At 35.7% G+C, this 20559-nt stretch overlaps 4 protein-coding genes and 1 pseudogene across 4 annotated transcripts; all 5 read right to left on the reverse strand.

Annotated features, from left to right (window-relative positions):
- Window positions 1-1012: 1012 nt before the first annotated feature.
- On the reverse strand, window positions 1013-3135 carry LOC149690535 (cholinesterase-like). Its single transcript, XM_089870513.1, has 5 exons — window positions 2636-3135; window positions 2287-2578; window positions 1815-2194; window positions 1302-1403; window positions 1013-1226 (listed from the first exon to the last, which is right to left on the reverse strand). Exons 1-5 carry the CDS (start codon window positions 3133-3135, stop codon window positions 1013-1015), a joined length of 1488 nt encoding a protein of 495 aa, XP_089726639.1.
- Window positions 3136-4199: 1064 nt separating this feature from the next.
- LOC149690536 (acetylcholinesterase-like) lies at window positions 4200-5814 on the reverse strand. The gene is made up of 5 exons (XM_089870514.1): window positions 5804-5814; window positions 5036-5388; window positions 4662-4839; window positions 4477-4578; window positions 4200-4410 (listed from the first exon to the last, which is right to left on the reverse strand). Exons 1-5 carry the CDS (start codon window positions 5812-5814, stop codon window positions 4200-4202), a joined length of 855 nt encoding a protein of 284 aa, XP_089726640.1.
- Window positions 5793-6890, reverse strand: LOC149690537 (acetylcholinesterase pseudogene; annotated as a pseudogene).
- A 1201-nt stretch (window positions 6891-8091) lies between these two features.
- Window positions 8092-10726, reverse strand: LOC149690538 (acetylcholinesterase-like). Its single transcript, XM_089870515.1, has 5 exons — window positions 10194-10726; window positions 9430-9721; window positions 8798-9212; window positions 8388-8667; window positions 8092-8314 (listed from the first exon to the last, which is right to left on the reverse strand). The coding sequence occupies exons 1-5, from the start codon at window positions 10724-10726 to the stop codon at window positions 8092-8094; spliced, it is 1743 nt and encodes a 580-aa protein (XP_089726641.1).
- Window positions 10727-11210: 484 nt separating this feature from the next.
- Window positions 11211-20365, reverse strand: LOC149690539 (uncharacterized). Its single transcript, XM_089870516.1, has 11 exons — window positions 19938-20365; window positions 19493-19784; window positions 18882-19287; window positions 18537-18816; window positions 18368-18476; window positions 16300-16318; window positions 15451-16189; window positions 14619-14910; window positions 14080-14494; window positions 12265-12544; window positions 11211-12068 (listed from the first exon to the last, which is right to left on the reverse strand). Exons 1-11 carry the CDS (start codon window positions 20363-20365, stop codon window positions 11858-11860), a joined length of 3471 nt encoding a protein of 1156 aa, XP_089726642.1. The 3' UTR covers window positions 11211-11857.
- Window positions 20366-20559: the final 194 nt, after the last annotated feature.

The raw sequence follows: 20559 nt of genomic DNA on the forward strand, positions 1-20559 counted from the left end.
CTTTTAAACACTAATCTAGTGGCGGTAAATTTAATTTTTCCTTTCAACGGCTTTCATTCTTTCAAACCTAGCAGATATGTGTTTATGATACTGATTCCTCTACAAAAATGCTTTTTACCTTTCAACCACTTTTTGTATCGTTTTCAGTTACTTTTCTATAAGGTTGTAAAAGTATTGTTTTGATGAATTATTGCCTGGTTGGTCATCAACCTGTAAAAGTCTCAATTCACCTGTTTGTAATTTATCAACTAGGCTTAAGTTCAGTTTAATCATTCAGTAACATTTATGATGACAGTATTGATACCGTAGAAACTCGGAAAGACTTAATAACTTGATTATATTATCTTTAATTTTAATCAATCCAACATAAAGTTCTTTGGGCCCGTACCAACTGGCACAGCTCCACAATAACAATTCACATTTAATTAAATTGAATTTGACTGGCCCTGCAATTACATAATAAAATATATATTTATTAAGAAACATTTCCTTACACATTATATAAGGCTATAACGCATAAATTTGCGAATCGCAAAAGTTGACACTTTTATGAAAAAAAACAACTTTTTTTGTGTAGAAGTTTATTTCACTTCGTATGTCACTTGTATAATTAATTAAAAGTGTTTTCAAGGATATACTTAGTACGACTTCTGGAGGAAATTAAACACCTCCTTTGAAGAAAAGAATTGACTATATTTTCTGCCAAAATTTCAAGGTCTATCGACTTGCCTTCAAATTTTAAATCTCTCAAAACAATGTAATCTTATAGTAAAATATGAATTTGTTATCAAAATATTTTATTGAATTTTTTCTTTTCTTTTTTTCCATAACTATACAAATCTTTCTTGAATATACAGAGTCTCTAAGTGCTTATAAACTTTCAGACAAAAATCTACCGTGTTTTATGAAACGTAGTCTAATCCCTGGGATGCCTCAAATGGGGACATTTTTCTATAATTTAAGTCTTAGAAAATGTTTCCGCAGTTTGGGCAAGCTAGAAAAGCTAAATGTTCTAGGAGAAATAATACTTCATTTTAAGGAGGCTAGGCTTAAATTCGGGATATTTTTCGATCCAAAACGCGCAACGTTCAGTTCTGAATCTCTGGAAAATTTCCTTGTTATTCCCTGGTTTTAATACAAACACCGATTTATTCTGTTGCGTGTATCGAGGCCACGTGGTTTTTGATTCCGTACTTTTGGAACTGATCGGTGATATATTTGGATCACTGCTCAGAAAATAATATTGAACTGATCAGAATTTTATTACACTTATATGATACTTTTGAAGTCCTTCTACTTACCCGGTTCTCGCAAAATTAGCCCAATAACGCATTAAACTATAAGCAAAGACCTTATCTTCCTCTTCGTATTTTGACTCTCTCGTAACTTCCCCCATTAAATACCTGTTCAAAATTAATTACAATATTGAAACTCCCACAAGCCTATCATATATAAAACTCTATTAGAAAACATTACTAGCCTGAGTTCGTCTGTATGTGGCGTTCCAACCCACGGAACAAAGTCTATATTCCGTGAACGATGTGTGAAATAATAGTTGTAAACTTTCGAGCCTGATTTCGTGTACATGTCTAGGGCCATTTCCGTCGGACAGTTAAACCATAAATCCGACACGAAGTCGTCTCCACTCTTAAGTGTGCCTAGGAATATAGTTCTGAGTAAAATGCCTTTACCATGATACTTCGAAGTCGTAGGTCAATTTATGAGCTACAATATTGATATTATACTAAACCAACTCTCTTTTGACTACTGTTCACTTACTGTTTGTATTGTTATAATTTCTCCAGTCAGTATACAAGGTTTCCAAACTCTCGCGCAAACAATCGCCTTGATTCGGCAAATAAAACTTAATGATATTAACGAACTCTTCGTGATACGGATTCACTGCATTAGAAAGTGGCGAGTAAACCAAGGGGTTCACCAAGCATTGGAATAACATCCCCTCGTTTTTGACGGTTCCCATCAGGACGTCGTAGTTCGTGACCCTTTTGTTCTCGTGATACGTAGTCCAGGGATGTTCGGTGAAAAACTTTCCGTCTATAACTGGTTTAAATATGAATGGCATAAACGCTTTAACTGGTTCGTTCGCGATTAGAGTGGTAGCGTCAATATTCCTTAAACAGTGCAATAAAGCGTTCTTGTTCGAGGTGTCGGAACAGTTAAGATTCCGCCCGGTCTAAGAATATTTAAAATTTTTAATAATTTTATTAACAATTAGAACTAATTATCAACCATTATCATCAACCATATTCATTAAATTCCACCAACCTGATGGGCCAATTGAATGTTTTCATCTTTCTGAGCTATGAAAAATTCGCTGAAAGCCGTACCACTTTCCATGATACCTCTTTTGAAGAATCCTCTGGACAAAGGTGATAACATATGCCATCCAACACTCATGGCCCCTGCACTGTTCCCGAACAACGTAATCTCGTTGGGATTTCCCCCGAATCCCCTAATATTCCTTTCAACCCATTTCAATGCAAGTAATTGGTCCATCAAACCGCAATTTGGGTCAACGTCGGGATGGTCCAAATTTAAGAAACCCAGAGACGCTAACCTGAAAAAGAGTTCGCATTATAAATACAATTATTTCAACTTAAACTTCTTTCTTCACCTGTAATTCATGGAAACAATAATAACGTTTTCAACACCGGCCAATTCCGAGCCATCGAAATATACCACTGACGAACTACCAATCGAGAATCCACCACCGTGTATGAACACCATAACTGGGGCGTTAATGGGTCTTGGATTAGGAACAAATACGTTCAAAGTCAAACAATCCTCGCTGAAACCCGTCCTTGGGATGAATCTCTCCAATCCCGGAACCCCTTTAAAGATTGTGTAAGGTTGTTGCTGGCATGATTTGCCGTAACGCGTCGCGTCCAAGTAACCATTCCATGAACCAAACGGTACTGGATTCTTGAATCGTAGTTGGTCAAGTGGTGGTACAGCGTAGGGTATACCGCGGTATGACTCGACTGGCTTTCCTGTTGAGGTATACAAAATGGAACCGCTCAAGTACCCGTCTTCGATATGGGCAATGCATGATGACACTATTTGGAGACACCCCTGCAGAAGGAACGCTAGCAACAATAACCGGCCCCTCTGCATTTTGAACTAACATGACTCGAAGTCGCGATAAACCTTAAATACTTAATCTTACCATGCCATTCTCAACCTTGGTTTAAACAAAGCATATTCCTCCACCTTTTTCTTTTATTTTAAAAATACCATTAATAGTAACTCTGTCTAAAACGTATATTTTGCATATATTAGTTAAATTGAGAACCATAACATTTAACATTCAACGATGGGTTAAGTTAACTCGGTTGAAACCTGACCCACCCTCATCGAACCTTACGTAACCTAATCTAACCCCTTAAGCCTGCAAAAGAAGCCCTGTAGAAATCTCACCCCCCCCCATTAAAATTTAACCTAACCCAACCCGAACTATCACACCATAAATATATAATAAGGAAACAGTTGATTTAAGTGAGCGTGTAAGTCCTCGATAAGACCTACATTTTTAAGAAAAAGTTCCTTCTACGTTTAATAAGCGGAGATAATCATAGACTGAGATTCACGAAAGTTGACACTTTAATGAAAAATAGCTCTTTTGTATAAAGGTTCATTTTTTTTCTTTTCGTATGTATGACACTTTCATCATTAATTAAAATGGTTTCCGAAGCTATACTTACCAAAACTTTTGAAGGAAATAAAATGTTCACCACTATTGAAAAAATAATTGAATACTTTTTGACAATATTTCAAGATTTATCCCCTCGCCTTTCAATATAAAACTTATCAAAACAAAGTAATTGTAAGGTTTCGTATCTTTGTAGATTTGATTTTTTTGGCATATTTATTCAAATGATTTTTTGAATACATTTTTGTTGATATTGAGAGAATGTACGTGCTTGCAATATATAATAAGTTAGCTATGGAGATTTCGCGAGTATTATGATAGGAACGATTTTCTAATGGTTTTTCTTCATTTCTAAGGTTGTAAGCGGTAACCATTTCCATAATGGATGTTTAGGAAACGTTTGCCAAGTTTGGAAAAGCGAAAAAAGTAAAATTAAATATGCTAGCAGATACCGCGTGACGTGAAAATGATAAATAACATATTAATTACGCGAAGCCTTCTTTTGCTAATGATTCGTGCATTTTCAGCGTTATATTTTGGGACATGCGCCTGGTTTTGATCTCTTATATTCAGGGTATTTTTCGATCCAAAACGCGCAACGTTCAGTTCTGAATCTCTGAAAAATTTCCTTGTTATTCCCTGGTTTTAACACGAACACTGATTTATTCTGTTGCGTGTATCGAGGCCACGTAGTTTTTGATTCGATACTTTTTGAACCGATCGGTGATATATTTGGATCACTGTTCAGAAAATAATATTGATCTGATCAGAATTTCATTACGCTTATAGAATTGACTTGTACTCACCCAGTTCTAGCAAAATTAGCCCAGTAACGCATTAAACTATAAGCAAAAGCCTTATCTTCCTCATCGTATTTTGACTCTCTCGTAACTTCTCCCATTAAATACCTGCTCAAATTTAATTACAATATTGTAACACTCCTAGATTTAAATGAGGTCTTCATAATTTGGAGTATTTATTTCTCTTTAACCTTAGTTCTTCAGTATGTGGCGTTCCTAACCACTTAACGTAATCGATATTCCGAGAACGATGTGTGAAATAGTAGTTGTAAACTCTCGATCCTGATTTCGTGTACATGTCTAGGGCCATTTCCGTGGGACAGTTAAACCAGAAATCCGACATTAAATCGTCGCCACTCTGAAGTGTACCTATAGAAAGGTAGTTTTTGCTTAAAATGTCATAACCATGGACCTGCCCGTAACCTTGGGAATAACCCTATGACCTTCAAGACAGGGATAATAATCTTAATTTAAACCACTGGGATAATGGACTTCAAGGATAGGTTAACTCTGAAATGGCCTTTGACACCTTCATTCGCATTACTTTTCATTACCATTAGCTTACTGTTTGTATTGTTATAATTTCTCCAGTCTGTGTACAACCTTTCCACGCTTTTGTGCAAAGAATCGCACTGACTTGGCAAATAAAACTTGATGATTTTAACAAATTCTTCGTGATACGGCCCCGCTACGTTGAAAAGTGGCGCGTAGACCAATGGGTACACCATACACTGGAATAACATCCCCTCGTTTTTGACGGTTCCCATCAGGACGTCGTAGTTCATGACCCTTTTGTTCTCGTGATACGTAGTCCATGGATGTTCGGTGAAAAACTTTCCGTCTATAACTGGTTTAAATATGAATGGCATAAACCTCTTTATGGGTTCGTTAGCAATTAGAGTAGTGGCGTCAGCATTCCTTAAACAGCGAAGTAATGCGTCGTTGTTCGAGGTGTTGGAACAATTAAGATTCCGACCTGTCTGAAAAAAATATTTAAGTCTAAACGTTGTCAAACAAATAACGACTAATGGTAATGTCTAATTGTCAATCATTAACTTGAAATCGTTAAGTCGTTGTTCCTTAATAACAATAACAGGTTCGTGTTTGTTTTTATAGATTTTATGTTTAAATAAAAACAATGCCCTGCCCAATGCAAACCGCTTTACGTAGGAATATGAAACTGGTTCTGCCGGGAGGTTAATTTAAAGTGATATCAACTCAATAAGGAAGATTTTCAATCCGCCGCCATCTTGGAAAATGGCGACCAAAAATATAAAATAGCCTTGCTTGCAGAATAATGAAGTATTTAAGCCTTAGTTAAGACGGTAATTACTCCATAACCATGTCAAACTTATAATTGTGGCTCAGAACAACAGTGTAAACCATTATTAATTGCACCCACCTGATGCGCCAGTTGAATGTTTTCATCTTTCTGCGCAATGAAATATTCGCTGAAAGCCGTACCGCTTTCCATGATACCTCGTTTGAAGAGTCCTCTGGACAAAGGTGACAACATGTGCCATCCAACACTAATGGCCCCCGCACTGTTCCCGAACAACGTAATCTCATTGGGATTTCCTCCGAATCTCTTAATATTCCTCTTAACCCATTTCAATGCCAGTAATTGGTCCATTAAACCGCAATTTGGGTCAACGTCGGGATGGTCCAAATTTAAGAAACCCAGAGACGCTAACCTAGAAATAGGGGCGCAATATAAATACAATTATTTCGAACTTAAACATCACTCATCACCTATAATTCATGGAAACAACAATGACATTTTCAACACCGGCCAGTTCCGAGCCATCGAAATATACAACTGACGTACTACCGATGGAGAATCCTCCACCGTGTATGAACACCATAACTGGGGCGTTAATGGGTCTTGGATTTGGAACAAATACGTTCAAAGTCAAACAATCCTCGCTGAAACCCGTCGTTGGGATGAATCTGTCCAGTCCCGGCACTCCGCGAAACACAACATAAGGTTTTTGCTCGCATGATTTGCCGTAACTCGTCGCGTCTAAGTAACCGTTCCATGGCCCAAACGGTACTGCATTCTTGAATCTCATTCGTCCAAGTGGTGGTACAGCGTAGGGTATACCGCGGTATGACTCCACAGGCTTTCCGGTTGAACTGTACAGAATTGAACCCTTCAAGTACCCGTCTTCGATTCGTGAGATGCACGATGACACTGGCGGAACGTAAGGTGGTACCGTTGGCTTGACATAAACCCGCCAAGTACCACGATTAAGTACTACTTGAAAAATCCCGAGCAGAACGAAAGCCGGCAACCCGAACCGCTGCCACATTTTGGACTGACAAGACTCCAAGTTATGCAACGTTGTGAGGAAACTTTGGCACGTCTTACCACGGCATTTTCAACCTTGACAGAAACTAATTCAAGAAATAGATATTGCTACTGCAGCCTATACCTTTTACTTTATAACGAACTTTTATTGTTAATTTTGTATAAAGAGTATACTTTCCTTATATTAGTTAATACGAAAACCCTATCACGGATTAATGATTTGAGATTCAAGGTTGGGTTAAATAACTTTTTATATAGTTTAAGCCTTCAGGGGCAGCCATGTAGAGAGTCATTCAACCATTGAAAGGATTACTTAAAACACATTTAACACAGAAATTGTAGCCCGTTGATTGCCAATCGTTCTGTACTAAATTAGTTTAAAAATTGGGGCAACCCAACTGATTTAATTTCTCTCAAAATTTAATGTTTTCCAGTTGCTTTATTATTTTATAAAGTTTGGTAGTTAGGGTTATCAGTATATTTATTTAAGCAAATTTCTTTTAAGTATCCCTTTATTTAGTAAGATAGTTTGAAGGTCATATTACTCCTTTTTATCTAATACCAAAAATAAAAACTTCGCCTTTAGGTAAAACTTTGAATTTCGTAAATTTGTTATCAAGTTTTGGGTTGTTTATTATATAGGATTCGGAAGACATTTGACTCCTAGTCTATCGTTAACTCAAACCTTATTGGCTAGTTAAATCATCTATTCAGTGTTAGATTGAATTATTTGAAATCTGAGAGAGACTAAGTTCTGCTGGTATTTGCCAAGAATACAACTGTAAAGATAGGAATGTAAAGACGCAATTACGTCTCTCCCCCTAGGCGAGGAATAAACCATTACTAAAGTTTAGCAAATAAATATACGATATATTCAAGTTTTTATTTATCAATTAACTTGTTTACAATCGCAGTCGACGCCAAGAAAGGTAATTAAATCTTTGATAGTGTTCTTTTATGACAACGAATACAGGTTAGTGTAGGAAATGTTTCAATTCAAATCAGTGTTTAAATTTTGTAATACACTTTATTAGTTTGCTGTTAGTGTACCTCTCGCACTCCCCTACCCCTCGGTAGGCGATTGTTAAGTGCTGCCGCGTAGCGCCATTGTATTTGAATAAGAGCTAGCTTCGATTTTTAAGACAGAGGGGGCGTCCTTTACGATTCCGTACTGTCGACCCTACCTAAACGCTGAGGATGCTGGGAGGACTTCAGTATCAGGGGCTACGGAGGCAACGTTATAGGTATGGAGATTTCAACTCCATCCTTCTCTCCTTCAAGGTGGAGTTAGTGTATAAAATGTTTCAAAATCAGCCTCTAAGCTTAAGTTTTGTTGAACACTTATTTTGCTTGCTGTTTTCTCTGATTTGGGGGTAATTTTTCCAAAACGTGCACTCTTTGGTATCCGTTAACCGTAAGGTTTCATTTGACTGCGGTTCTAATACGAGAATTTCACTATTCAAGTTAAATTTCGGCCAACGAATCATTTTCAAAGCTTTGTTCGACGCCGTAGATGGTGACAAGTTAGGATTTCTGAAATAGAAATATCAATATTTTTAGATTAAGAACGGTCGAGGTAAGGGTGAAGGTTTTTCTTTGAACTTACCCGGTTCGAGCAAAATTAGCCCAATATCTTGTAAGTCTAAACGAAAATTGTTTTTCTTTTTCGGAAAATTTCTTCTGAGCCGCGACTTCTCCCATTAAGTATCGCAATTCTTCAGTATGAGGAACTCCCAACCATTTGACAAAGTCAATTGAAGGTGAACGATACGTGAAATGATATCCGTAAACATCGTTCCCATTTGAAGAGTAGAATTCGGAGAAGTGTTTTTGTGGGCATGTGAAAACGTAATCGTTCATGCATTTCACCGCTATTTTCAAATTTGCTGTAATTTTGGTTTTTAATTGGATTAATTGAAGGTTCAACAATGCAAAATAGGTTGTAATTCCGAGGTATCATTTATGAAATGATTTTATTTAGTCCTAACGTCTTGAAAAGTGGTGCTATATGCTTACTTTGAGTTTTGTTGTAATTGTCCCAATCTGTGTAGAGATTCTCTACCGATTTGTAGAAAGATTCGCATTGATTTGGCAAGTAAAACCTCATGACGTCCATAACTTCATTGTGATACGGAGCTATTCGGTCCACAAGTGGCAAGAAAATCAGTGGGTGATATAGAGCCAAGAACCAGGTCGATTCATCACGAACGGTACCAATCATGATGCTTATGTTTTTGAAATGATTTCCATTCTTGGCACTGATAAGTGGATCTTCCACTAAAAATTTCCCATCGATTACTGGCTTGAAGATGAAAGGCATCAGCCTTCGTTTCGGTTCCTTATTAACGAGCTTTTCGGGGTTGATGTTTTTTAAGCATTTCACTAAGAAATTTGGATCCGTGTGCTGTTGACAGTTCAGGTTTTTGCCAGTCTGTAAGAACATTTAGATATGTTTAAACATATCGCAAAGGCAAACTACTTCGTGTGATCTTGAATTGAAAGAGGAATCCAGTTTTAATGGAAAACAGTATACCAGACTAATTAAGAATACTTCTCACGCACACTCTTTTCAAGGTTAACAAGAAGCTTGTTTTCAAAATCGAGTACTCGCGAAAATATGTTATTTTTCGCTTAAAAGAAGTACTTACTTCGACCGCGAATTCTTCGTTTTCTTCTTTGTCCTGTAAGATCCATTCAAGGAATGGTGATCCACTTTGAAGTATGGCTTTGTTGAATAATCCTTTAGTAAGGGGTGATACCAAATGGTATCCAATACTAATTGCGCCGGCACTCTGACCAAATAGAGTCACTTCTTCGGGATTGCCGCCGAAGTTTCCAATGTTTTCATTGATCCATTTTAGGGCTAATACCTGATCCATAAGACCGCAATTTGCGTCCATTTCAGGGTGGTTCACGTAAAGAAACCCCAAAGACGCTATTCTGCGTGAATAATTTGTGAAAATTGTGGTTAGTAATTAAATCGAAGGGTCTAACAGGGAACCCAGCTATATAATTCCAAAGAAATCCTATATTTTTGAACCTGTTCTATATTATCCTATAATTTCATGAAAGGTCCTATAATATCCTATATTTTTGACTTTGTTGAAGTTTTCGTATAGTTAGAATCAAATTTATCCAAATTTTGCTCTTTTATCGAGATCACATTTTACTACACACCGAAGTTACTCTTTTCAAAGTAAAAACCAATCTATTTTGTTGAGATTTTTCTACCTAGTTTAAGCCAAAATACATGACCATTTTTGAAAAATGTCCTATATTTTCCCATAAAACCACTTTTTTCTCCTATAAAAGCCTATTTTTCCTATGAGGAATCTAAATTTTTGCCTAGCCTCCATGGTCTAATGCCAATCACATCTCACCAACTCAAAAGTAGTGACGAAGGTCACCTTACCTGTAATTCATGGAAACCACAATTACATTCTCTTGGGCTGCGAGGTACTGTCCATCGTACATAACACCCGATGTACCGCCAATTGCAAATCCTCCACCGTGAACAAATACCATAACGGCGCTTGTCTTTGGATATGGCACAGGCACGAAAACATTTAGGGTTAAGCAATCTTCACTGAATTTCGTCTTTGGGTTCAAACGGTCAAACCCCGGTAGATTTTTGAAGTAATAGAAGTTCTTTTGATAACAAGTAGGACCGTATTCCGTAGCATTTAGAACTTCGTCCCATGGGTCCGCCGGTAATGGGTGTTTGAAACGTAGGTTACCAATCGGAGCTTTACCATACGGTATGCCGCGAAACGATAATACCTTTTTTCCTATCGAATTTATATCAAGCGTTTTGCCTCTAATGTAACCGTTTGAAGTTTTAACTATATCACTTTCAAAACTAATTTGACACCATATTGGTAATGGTACGATTGTTATGAAGTATATAATATAAACAGCAAACCATACCGCTTGAAGAAAACCCATTTCGATAACCCCTACCGATCGGACGCCCTGAGATCGAATGAATCAGGTATCTGAGATTAACCCTCTCTTAAATGTTCTTGTTTGTTACTATTCCTTGAAGATTTCAAGGTTTTTAGTCTCATTACCGAGGCCTTAGACATGGCATTAAAAACTTGTTACGGATAATTTGCCATTGAAATTAAGAATTGAAAATATGATTTTTGAATTTTAATTAAAAGTTTAACGCATTATTTAACTAGGCCTAGCATCTCTAGTAAATTAGATATGGTAAATTTGTAGTAGAATGCCCATCCTGTGAATGTTTTCGTCGCAGTGTTACGAACATAAATAGTAAATAATTGACTATCAAAATTATGTTTAAGAAGGTTAAGAAAGAATGAACTTGTCTGTTTTTTTTACGCTTTTAGTTCATCGAGGTTAAACAACAGAAATATAAATTCTAATCGAAGGTAAACGCCAGAAAAATAAAATAATTAACTCTACATTAAAAAAAGAAAACTTGTTTTTTATTTCGTGTGGCAAAAATGGTGGTAGGACCCATGTTCAGTGGCTATTTTGAGTTTAAAAAAATTTACTGTGATACTTTGACTCTAGGATCGTAATTTTTATGTTTAGAGTGTTTTACGAATGACCACTTAGATTTAAGTAAATTGGAAAATGAAAGACAAAAATACCAAAAAAAAAACCAAATATTTTAGTATATACATTGAAATTCCCTCCTCGACTCGCAAGGTATTGTGGGATTGATTAAGTTGGTGGTATGGTATTACTGGTTGAATAGACAATGATGATATAATGAGAATTAAAAGGAGAATATAATGAGAATTAAAAGGAGAATATAATGAGAATTAAAAGGAGAATATAATGAGAATTAAAGGGAGTATAAAGAGATTGGAAACATATTCTGGTACAGTTTTACAAGAAGCGTAGAAGGCCACTCGGTATATATAGGTAACTAGCGCCACGGTTAGCGTATGTAAGAGTATCTAATTATCTACGGTTAATTAGTTGATCAACTCAAAATTAGGGTCTTTATAATCCCCTTAACCAATATCACTTGGAAGTAACCGCGATGGAGTTTTTTTATCTTAAAATACAATGATATATACAGTGCTATTATTATTATTATCATTAGAGTCTTGTCGGGCACCTATTCTTCCTGCTGGCTTCTTTCAACGTCGGGAAATTCTCCCAAAATGTGCATCTTTTGGAGTCCATGTGTCGAAATGTTCGGTCCGATTGCGGTTCCAAAATGAGAACCTCGCGATTTGAATTAAATTTCGGCCAGTGAATTAATTTGGTGCCATTGTTCCTCGTTCTTGGTGGCGAGATATTTGGATTACTGAAAAATTAAAATACAAGCGAAAAGAAACGCAATTAAAATAAGTACGGTATTCCCATTGCTTTAAACAGTGCTTAAATTAAATTTAGAATAACCTTGATATGCAAGAATCCTAATCGACTATCGCGGTTTGCAGGATTTGTAAGAAGTTTTTATCCAACTATACATGATAATAATTTGAACTCTTTTGTCTTACCCCGTTCTTGCAAAATTGGCCCAATATCTCATCAATCTGAAGGCGAATTTTTTATCTTTTTCGGAATATTTCTTTAGAGTCGTAACTTCTCCCAATACGTAGCGTAACTCTTCGGTATGCGGAACTCCTAACCATTTGACAAAATCCATTTCCGGTGTTCGGTAAGGGAAGAAGTAAGAATAAACGTTATTTCCCATTGAAGAATACAGATCCGATAGCTTTTTTTGCGGACATTTGAAGAGATAATCATTTATAGTTGTTACGGAGCTATTCAATGTCGCTAGAATTGAAATGGGAAAAGTTTTTTTTATTTATTACTGATTTTACCACTAGTTCATAAGATATGTTCCTTCCATAAGTTTGTCACTGGTAACTTAGAAACTGGAGCTTGTCATGAAGTGATTGAAGTAGGTCATAGATTCAGGGTAAAACGACGCCTGTTGAGGCGGGGCTGTCAAAGGCTTAGTACAGACAGTAAATAGGGGGAGATGGACCACCAAGTGTAGGACTTCAATTCTCGCTTGTCGTTCTCGAACTAGCTCGATCTGTAAGTGTTGTACTTATGGAACGTATCTTATAAATTTATGTTTTTAGCAATATCTCTGACATTCTTATCATGTCTATAAGTAATATTATAGTGAAAATCCCTTTGGGCGTGTAATTACCGATATGTAATTACAAGTTATAAAAAAAACCTCTCCCTAATGCTCTGAATTTAGTTTTTCTTTCAATATCCGATGATAGACTTGTTGAAAACATAGTTGTAAATCATAGAAATTGTTCTTTTTAATTGCGAAATATTTTTACTCGTTCTTAAACGAAGTTAAAATTAACAATATCCTTGAATTAAATTCCAATTATCTTCAAATTAAGTATTTACCGTTTTCAACTAGTCTATTAATATTCAATAAACCTTGAAGTTGTTGATGCAAATTAACTATATTTAAACGTGATGCTAATTCAGAATAAAATATTCACATTGTACGTTTCGTCTTAAATATGATCCAAGTCAGTGTCAGACTGCCAACTTCATTAGGAAATCTAATCACATCGGTGTGGACTGGCACGTACTGCTAAACAACATTTGCCTCCTCCCTTAACGAAAGCTGGCTCCCGCTTTGATCAAACTCGATTAAAAATAGGGACTGAAACGTGTAGGGTCAATTAACCACCTTCGCAAATTGGTATACGTGTTTTAATGTTAAATTAATAGAGACCGTTGTAAAGCGTCGATAATGTCCTTCTATCTAGTGTCTAATATTTCTTCTCACGAGTTTGTTTGAGATAAATGATAGCTTCTGCAGCTTGCGAACTGCATGCTGTCACGTCTTTGTTGAAGGTAAATTATAATAGAGAGGTTTAGCTTTAATTAAAAATCTCTACGTGGAAAAAGTATAGATCCAGATTGTCGTGAAGTTTTAGTATACTTAACATCTCTAACAGTCCTACCCACGTGCTTGAGGTTAATTTAAACTTAAATACCTTTTTATGGAAATCTAATATGAACGTGGAACTCTTATTTTAATTATACCATAAGTTCATAAGATATGTTCCCCATAAGTTTGTTAATTTCTGGTTACAAACTGGAGCTTGTCATGAAGTGAGTGAGATAGATCATAGATTCGAGGTAAAGCGACGCCTGGTGAGGCGCTGTCAAGGGCTTAGAACAGAATAAATAGGACTAGATGGACTACAAAATTAACCGAGTGTAGTAAATTCTTGCTTGTCGTTCTCGAACTAGCTCGAGTTGTAAGTCTCAAGCATTACGAAGTGTCATATATGAAACATATCTTATAAACTTATGATTATGCTTACATTCTGTATTGTTGAAATTCTCCCAATCGGTGTAAAGTTGCTCGACTGCCTTGTAAAAAACGCCGCATTCTTTTGGTAAGAAAAACTTGATAGCTCCCACGAATTCTTCATGGTAGGGTGCGATTCTGTCCACCAATGGTACGAAGACCAGAGGATGATATAACATCAAAAATAGTGTTCCTTCGTCTCGTACTGAACCTATCATGACGTCCATATTTCGAAAATTTCTTCCAGTCTTAGCACCTTCGATGGGATCCTCCAATATATATTTTTGATCTATTATTGGCCTAAAAATGAACGGAAGTAGTTTCCTCTTTGGTTCCTTGTTGACCAGATCTTTAGGATGAACTGTCTTCAAACATTTGACTAGTGAGTTTCGGTTTGTGTACTGGAAACAGTTCAAATTTCTACCAGTCTGAAAAGAGAAAAATCGAGTTATTACCTTGATATTTAGGAAAGATGCCAGTCAAATTTTCTTTCATGAATAATTAATTAAAGCTAATTGTTAATTACCCAAGCGAGAATTATCAATAACTTACTTCGACCGCTAGTTCTTCACTATCGGATTTTGTCTGTAAAATCCAGTCGATTATCGGCGATCCGCTTTGTAAAATCACTCTTTTGAAAAGACCAACTGTTAGCGGTGACACCATGTGATATCCGATGCTAATCGCCCCAGCACTCTGGCCGAATAAAGTCACTTCTTGAGGATCGCCCCCGAAGTAACCGATATTCTGATTAACCCATTTTAATGCCAGAAGTTGATCCATGAGACCGCAGTTAGTATCCATTTCTGGATGATTAACGTATAGAAAACCCAACGAAGCCAGTCTAAAATAATGAATAAAACGTTAGTTGAATCTTTAATGCCTGATTAGCGTAATAGGCCTAAATTAATTCATTTCAAGGCGAATCTCTACAGGTCAACCTTGATATTCTAAGTAGATTATATAAAACTGGATTTAGAATATGGTTAGTTATATAATAATTATTTTGCCATGTCGTTTATTACAGAATATTAAATCTAACTGAAAGTATTTATTGTAGGATAATTATAAAGCTAATATTAAAATCGTGTATAGAAGAAGCACGTTCCGTAGCTACCCACAAAAAAGAACTTGAAATTATTCAACAAATTTCAATATCTTAAACCTCAGTTTTGTCAATATTTTATATAAGGAATTATCGGGGTTAAGGGCTCAATTATGAAAATGTTCCTATGAGAAACCAATTATATAAAACCTGGCATGGAGAGAAATTGTAATCACCCTCCAATTAACTAAAAATTAGATCCACAACGTCAACAGAACAATTAATTTTAACTTGCATCAAAAAATAAATAAATAAAACAAACAACCAATTTTCTCGTACCTGTAATTCACGGTGACAACTATGATATTTTCTGTGGCAGCAAGATATTGTCCATCATATAAAGTCGCAGATGTCCCACCGATAGCGAATCCACCACCATGGATGAAAATCATAACGGATCTTGTCGTTGGGTAGGGTATGGGAACGAAGACATTAAGGGTTAAACAATCCTCACTAAAACGCGTCTTGGGGTTCAAACGGTCAAACCCTGGAAAATCCTTGAAGTAGTAGAAATTTTTTTGATAGCAAGACGCTCCGTACGCGGTGCAATTAAGAATTCCATACCAGGGATCCGCCGGTAAAGGGTGTTTAAAACGGAGTCTACCAATCGGTGCCTTACCATATGGAATACCGAGAAAAGATAGCACTTTCTTGCCTCTGGGTTGATCGACAATTTTGCCTCTAACGTAACCTTTTGTTGTTCTTACGGTGAAAATGTCACGAATATGAGATCGAGTACCGTAGCACGATACGTTTGTCAATTGGTATAAAACGGCGAATAACAACACCAGAGTCAGTACTTGACTGTTCATCGCTTCACCCTTTCCTTTGGATGTTTCTGAGATCAAGTGAGAGAAGCTATGCCGTGCAAATGCTTTTTCCGTTACCTTCCCAAGGTTAATGATCAGTTTTTGATAACATGTTATATCGAATACCGCGTGTCTTACGTGCATTGTCTTAATCTTCAATTCGATCTTGAAATAACGTACCAGCGTCATTACGTATTCATTCTTCTCAGCTTTCAGTACAAGTGATATTTCTTACATAGTGCCACGATTAACGAACTGTGTTCTTGTACACCGAGTGTGTAGATTGAATTTTGTCCCAGCTTCAATTACTTGAAACAACCTTTGACCAGAGCCCAAACCTGAAGTAAAACGAGAAATTAAATATAATTTTTCCTTAACTTGCGTATGGTAAAGTGTAAGTGGACCATTTAGACGTGAAATCGCAAGGTAATTACACTACAACAAGGGTACAACTTTCTATGGTACGTCTAAGTGTGTCGGGTACGTTACAACTTTGAGCAATTAAGTCAATGTTAATTTCAGTTCGTGTTAATTGTTTGATTTCATTTAGTTAATCAAGGTAAACTTGGGTGCTAAATTTTTTTTCTACAGTTTTTCTTTTTTAAATTGCATTTTAATTATTCGTTGAAAAACATTTTGACGAAACATTTTTTGCTTATGCTACCCTCAAATTTTTTTACAAGAGAGAAAAAAAACCTCTTGGGTGTACCCTTGAAAAATTTACAAAATAGACATTGAAAGTTAAATCTTACTATTTCCTTTGCACATCCATTATCAGCGTTAATGAGTTGTAATTGTAGATCAAGTAACACGGAAAAAAATGTATTTTTTTATAATTTAGAGGGTATATTATAATTTGAACACCTGAAAGGTGAGTCGCGACACATTAAGGAGTTTTCGAGGATTTTATAACTAACATCTTGACAAATCACGTTGCAATGGTATATATTAACATATATTAATTTTACTCAATTACATTATAAGAAGGAACCCATTATCCCCACAAAATTCGTTTTATCTATGCGGATATTGATCCTTTCTTTCGTTGTAAATGAGTAAATAGCCTTCTGAATCTTTTGCCCTGCAGAGTTAGATTTTATTTAAAATATATTTCCACAATGTAATTTTATAATTTTTCTTCGTTTATTTCCATGTATGCTGTAGTTAATATTAGTTATAAACTATACATAGCCCATACATAGCATGATCTACGAAATATACAATAACGCGTAGGGAAAACTTAATTACTAAACCTATATGATTAAAATCACAGACTACAATTTTCTAAAATGCTAATTTAGAATCTGTCTGTGTAAGTATATTAAAAGGTTTCATGACGACATTTTAGAATATAATTATTTGAAATGATTACTTATTCTAACCTCGTAAAATAGTAAATTAAAAATTCGAATTTATCAAGAAATTCACTTGATGGAAACGATACTTTAATTCGACCTTCAAATTTTTTTAAGATATTTGATCTATATAAAAGATTTTACTTACTCGAGTTTTTTTTTATTTTTAATTTTCCCAACTTTTATTACAATTATTTTAGCTGAATTTTAATTTATTAGAGTTAGGATCGAACGTAATTATTTTTATATCCTTATTTATAAACAAGATCTTTCTATCTCGCGAAATCAGATATAGCAAACAAACAAAGCCTAACATGTTTTCCCAAACTTTTAGAATTGAGAATTTATTAAAGGTAGAGCCTTCGAAGTTGTTAAATAAAATAAACATCTAATCAAACATCGAAGTACTTACATTTTGATTGGTTTAATTGATCAATTATCGAGGGAAATTGACCGAATAAGTAATCACGTGGTCCACATGGCTCCAAGGTTTTTTCTTTATAACTATTTCCCATTAAGAATATACATTCTTTAACTAAATGGAATCTCAAGGTCTTTAATCGTTTTAATCATTACTTACTGTTCAGAAGGAAACATTGTTATATTTTAAAGAATTCTATCAAAATTGAAAATCGATAATTCACTTTTGTAACAATTGGTTACTATTCGCAAAATAGTAAAGATGGGTGTATAGGGTCCAGTTGACGTTATGGGGAAGGTCATTTAACAACTTCAAAATACGATTTAATAAAGTTTAGTTGCACTAAAGATTTATTGAATTCACAATGAAAATATTAAGGAAATTTTGATTATAATATGTACATATACCATTAATAACATCTAGTTAGCTACAGAAACAAATAATTATTAATTAAATGTAATTTTTCAACAAGACAAGGCAACGTTGACTTATGGTAAGATTCATAAAGTATTTTTTCAATATTCTGGGCACGTGTTCCGTTTCTTAAATTCCTTCAACTGGGGATACGTCAACTTCCAAAATCTGCATTCCTTGGAATCTGTTTGTTTTACCGTTTTTTTCGAATTTGGTTCCAATATTAAGATTTCATTATTGTCATTAAATTTCGGCCAATTAATCAGATTCTTAGCCTCATTTCCTTCCGGTGAGATGTTGGGATTTCTTAAATTTAAGCGAGAGTTGAACCCATGATCAACAATGACTATATCACATTGACCTTACCCGGTTCTGGCAAAATTCGCCCAATATCGCATAATTCTGAAAGCTAATTGTCTGTCTTCTTCAGAGTACTTGTCCATTGTGGTGACTTCACCCATTAGGTAGCGTAGTTCCTCGGTATGCGGAACTCCAATCCATTTGACGTAGTCAACGGCTTCAGCGCGGTAATTGAATAGGTAAGAGTAAACGGCACTTCCAATTGAAGAATAAAATTCAGTAAATTCTTTATGTGGACATTTGAAAACGTAATCAAGCACGGTTGTTTTGGCACTCTCCAAATTGGCTTCATTATTAAAGGAAGAAAGTTAATATAATCCATCTGTTACCCGCAATTACTTGTTATCTTACCTTCGGTTGTGTTGAAATTATCCCAGTCTGTGTAAAGTAGTTCTATAGCCTTAAATAAGACTTCACATTGCTTATCCATGTAAAACCTTATTCCACCGATGAAATCACGGTGGTAAGGACCAATCTTATCGAATAGAGGCAGGAAAACCAATACTTGATACAGAGGCAAAAATAACGTTCCTTCATCACGCGTGAAGCCGGTCATCACTTCCATTTTGCGTAATTTCTCTACATTTTCAACAGGATTTTCAACTACAAACTTCCCGTCGACGATTATCTTGAAAACTAAAGGTAAGAGTTTTCTTTTGGGTTCATTATCTATCAGTTGATTTGGTTGTGCGTTTCTTAGACATTGGACCAGGTCATCGGCGTTGGTAGACAGCGAGCAGTTGAGGTTTTGCGCCATCTGTAAATTAAAAAGCATCACTGTGGTTATTAGTTTTGAAGGTAAATTGTTAGTATATTAATGTAGAAAAATCTGCATAAATTATTAATGCTGTTATTCAATTAAAAAACGATCGTCTCACCCCTCGATTATACTCTCACGTTGTACGGGAAAGTTAGAAAACATTTAAAATACACCAAGAAGTTAATGCTTTAATTGCTTTTACCTCAAAGGTTAGTTTTTCACTTTCATCCTTGTCCATTATAATATAATCAATCAGTGGAGTTCCGCTTTGTAGAATAGCTCTTTTGAAGAGGCCGCTCGATAATGGTGACATCATATGGAGGCCTATAGTCATGGCACCGGAGCTTTGTCCGAATAAGGTCACTTCTTGGGGATTACCACCGAAGAAACCAATATTTTGGTTAATCCATTTTAAGGCGAGTAGTTGATCCATTAAACCGCAATTAGCGTCGATATCGGGATGGTTCAAGTACATAAAACCCAAAGAGGCTATTCTATTTAACACAATTAGGTAAGATTACCTTGGATACATTTGCGCACAGATTTTCAAACTAAACTTTATAGGACCATTTCAAGTTTTGGCGTACCTTACCAAAGGGGACACGATGTCGTAGCTTAGCATTTAAATAATATACCTTTAGGCCTACCTGTAATTTAAGGTGACAACAATAATTCCTTCTTCAGCTGCTAGATACTTTCCTTGGTGAAATGGCGCGGATGAACCACTAATTGCGAAAAATCCCCCATGGATAAATACCATGACTGATTGATTCTTTGGTTTGGGCGATGGCACATAAACATTAAGAGTCAAACAATCCTCGTTTAACTCTGTTGTTGGTAGTAACCGATCAAACCCAGGTACGGATTTAAGGTAATTGTAGTTCCTTTGGTAACACGAAAAACCCAATTTGGTCGCGTCAAGTACACCGTTCCACGGTTCCGCTGGTAATGGGTGTTTAAAACGCAATTGGCCGAGTGGTGGTTTAGCGTAAGGAATGCCCTGGAAGGATTGTATCGCTTTGTTTCTTGGCAAACGTTCCACTTTTCCTTTAATCAACCCATTTGTTGTCCTCATGACGTTACTATCATCGAAATCTCGCGAAAACGATAAGCCTATTAATACTAACACTAATACACAAAAAGAGCAACGTTTTGCAAACATTTTAAACCTTAGTCTAGACACCTTTACTCTATGACATCGCAGACTGAAATGAAAGCAATCAGACAAGGACAATTAAAAAAAATTTTAAAATATATTCATTCCTATGA

Source organism: Phalangium opilio, unplaced genomic scaffold, assembly GCF_054372755.1.
Source record: "Phalangium opilio isolate 3A_F unplaced genomic scaffold, DU_Popi_V2 ptg000031l_1, whole genome shotgun sequence".
NCBI classification, from domain to species: domain Eukaryota; kingdom Metazoa; phylum Arthropoda; class Arachnida; order Opiliones; family Phalangiidae; genus Phalangium; species Phalangium opilio.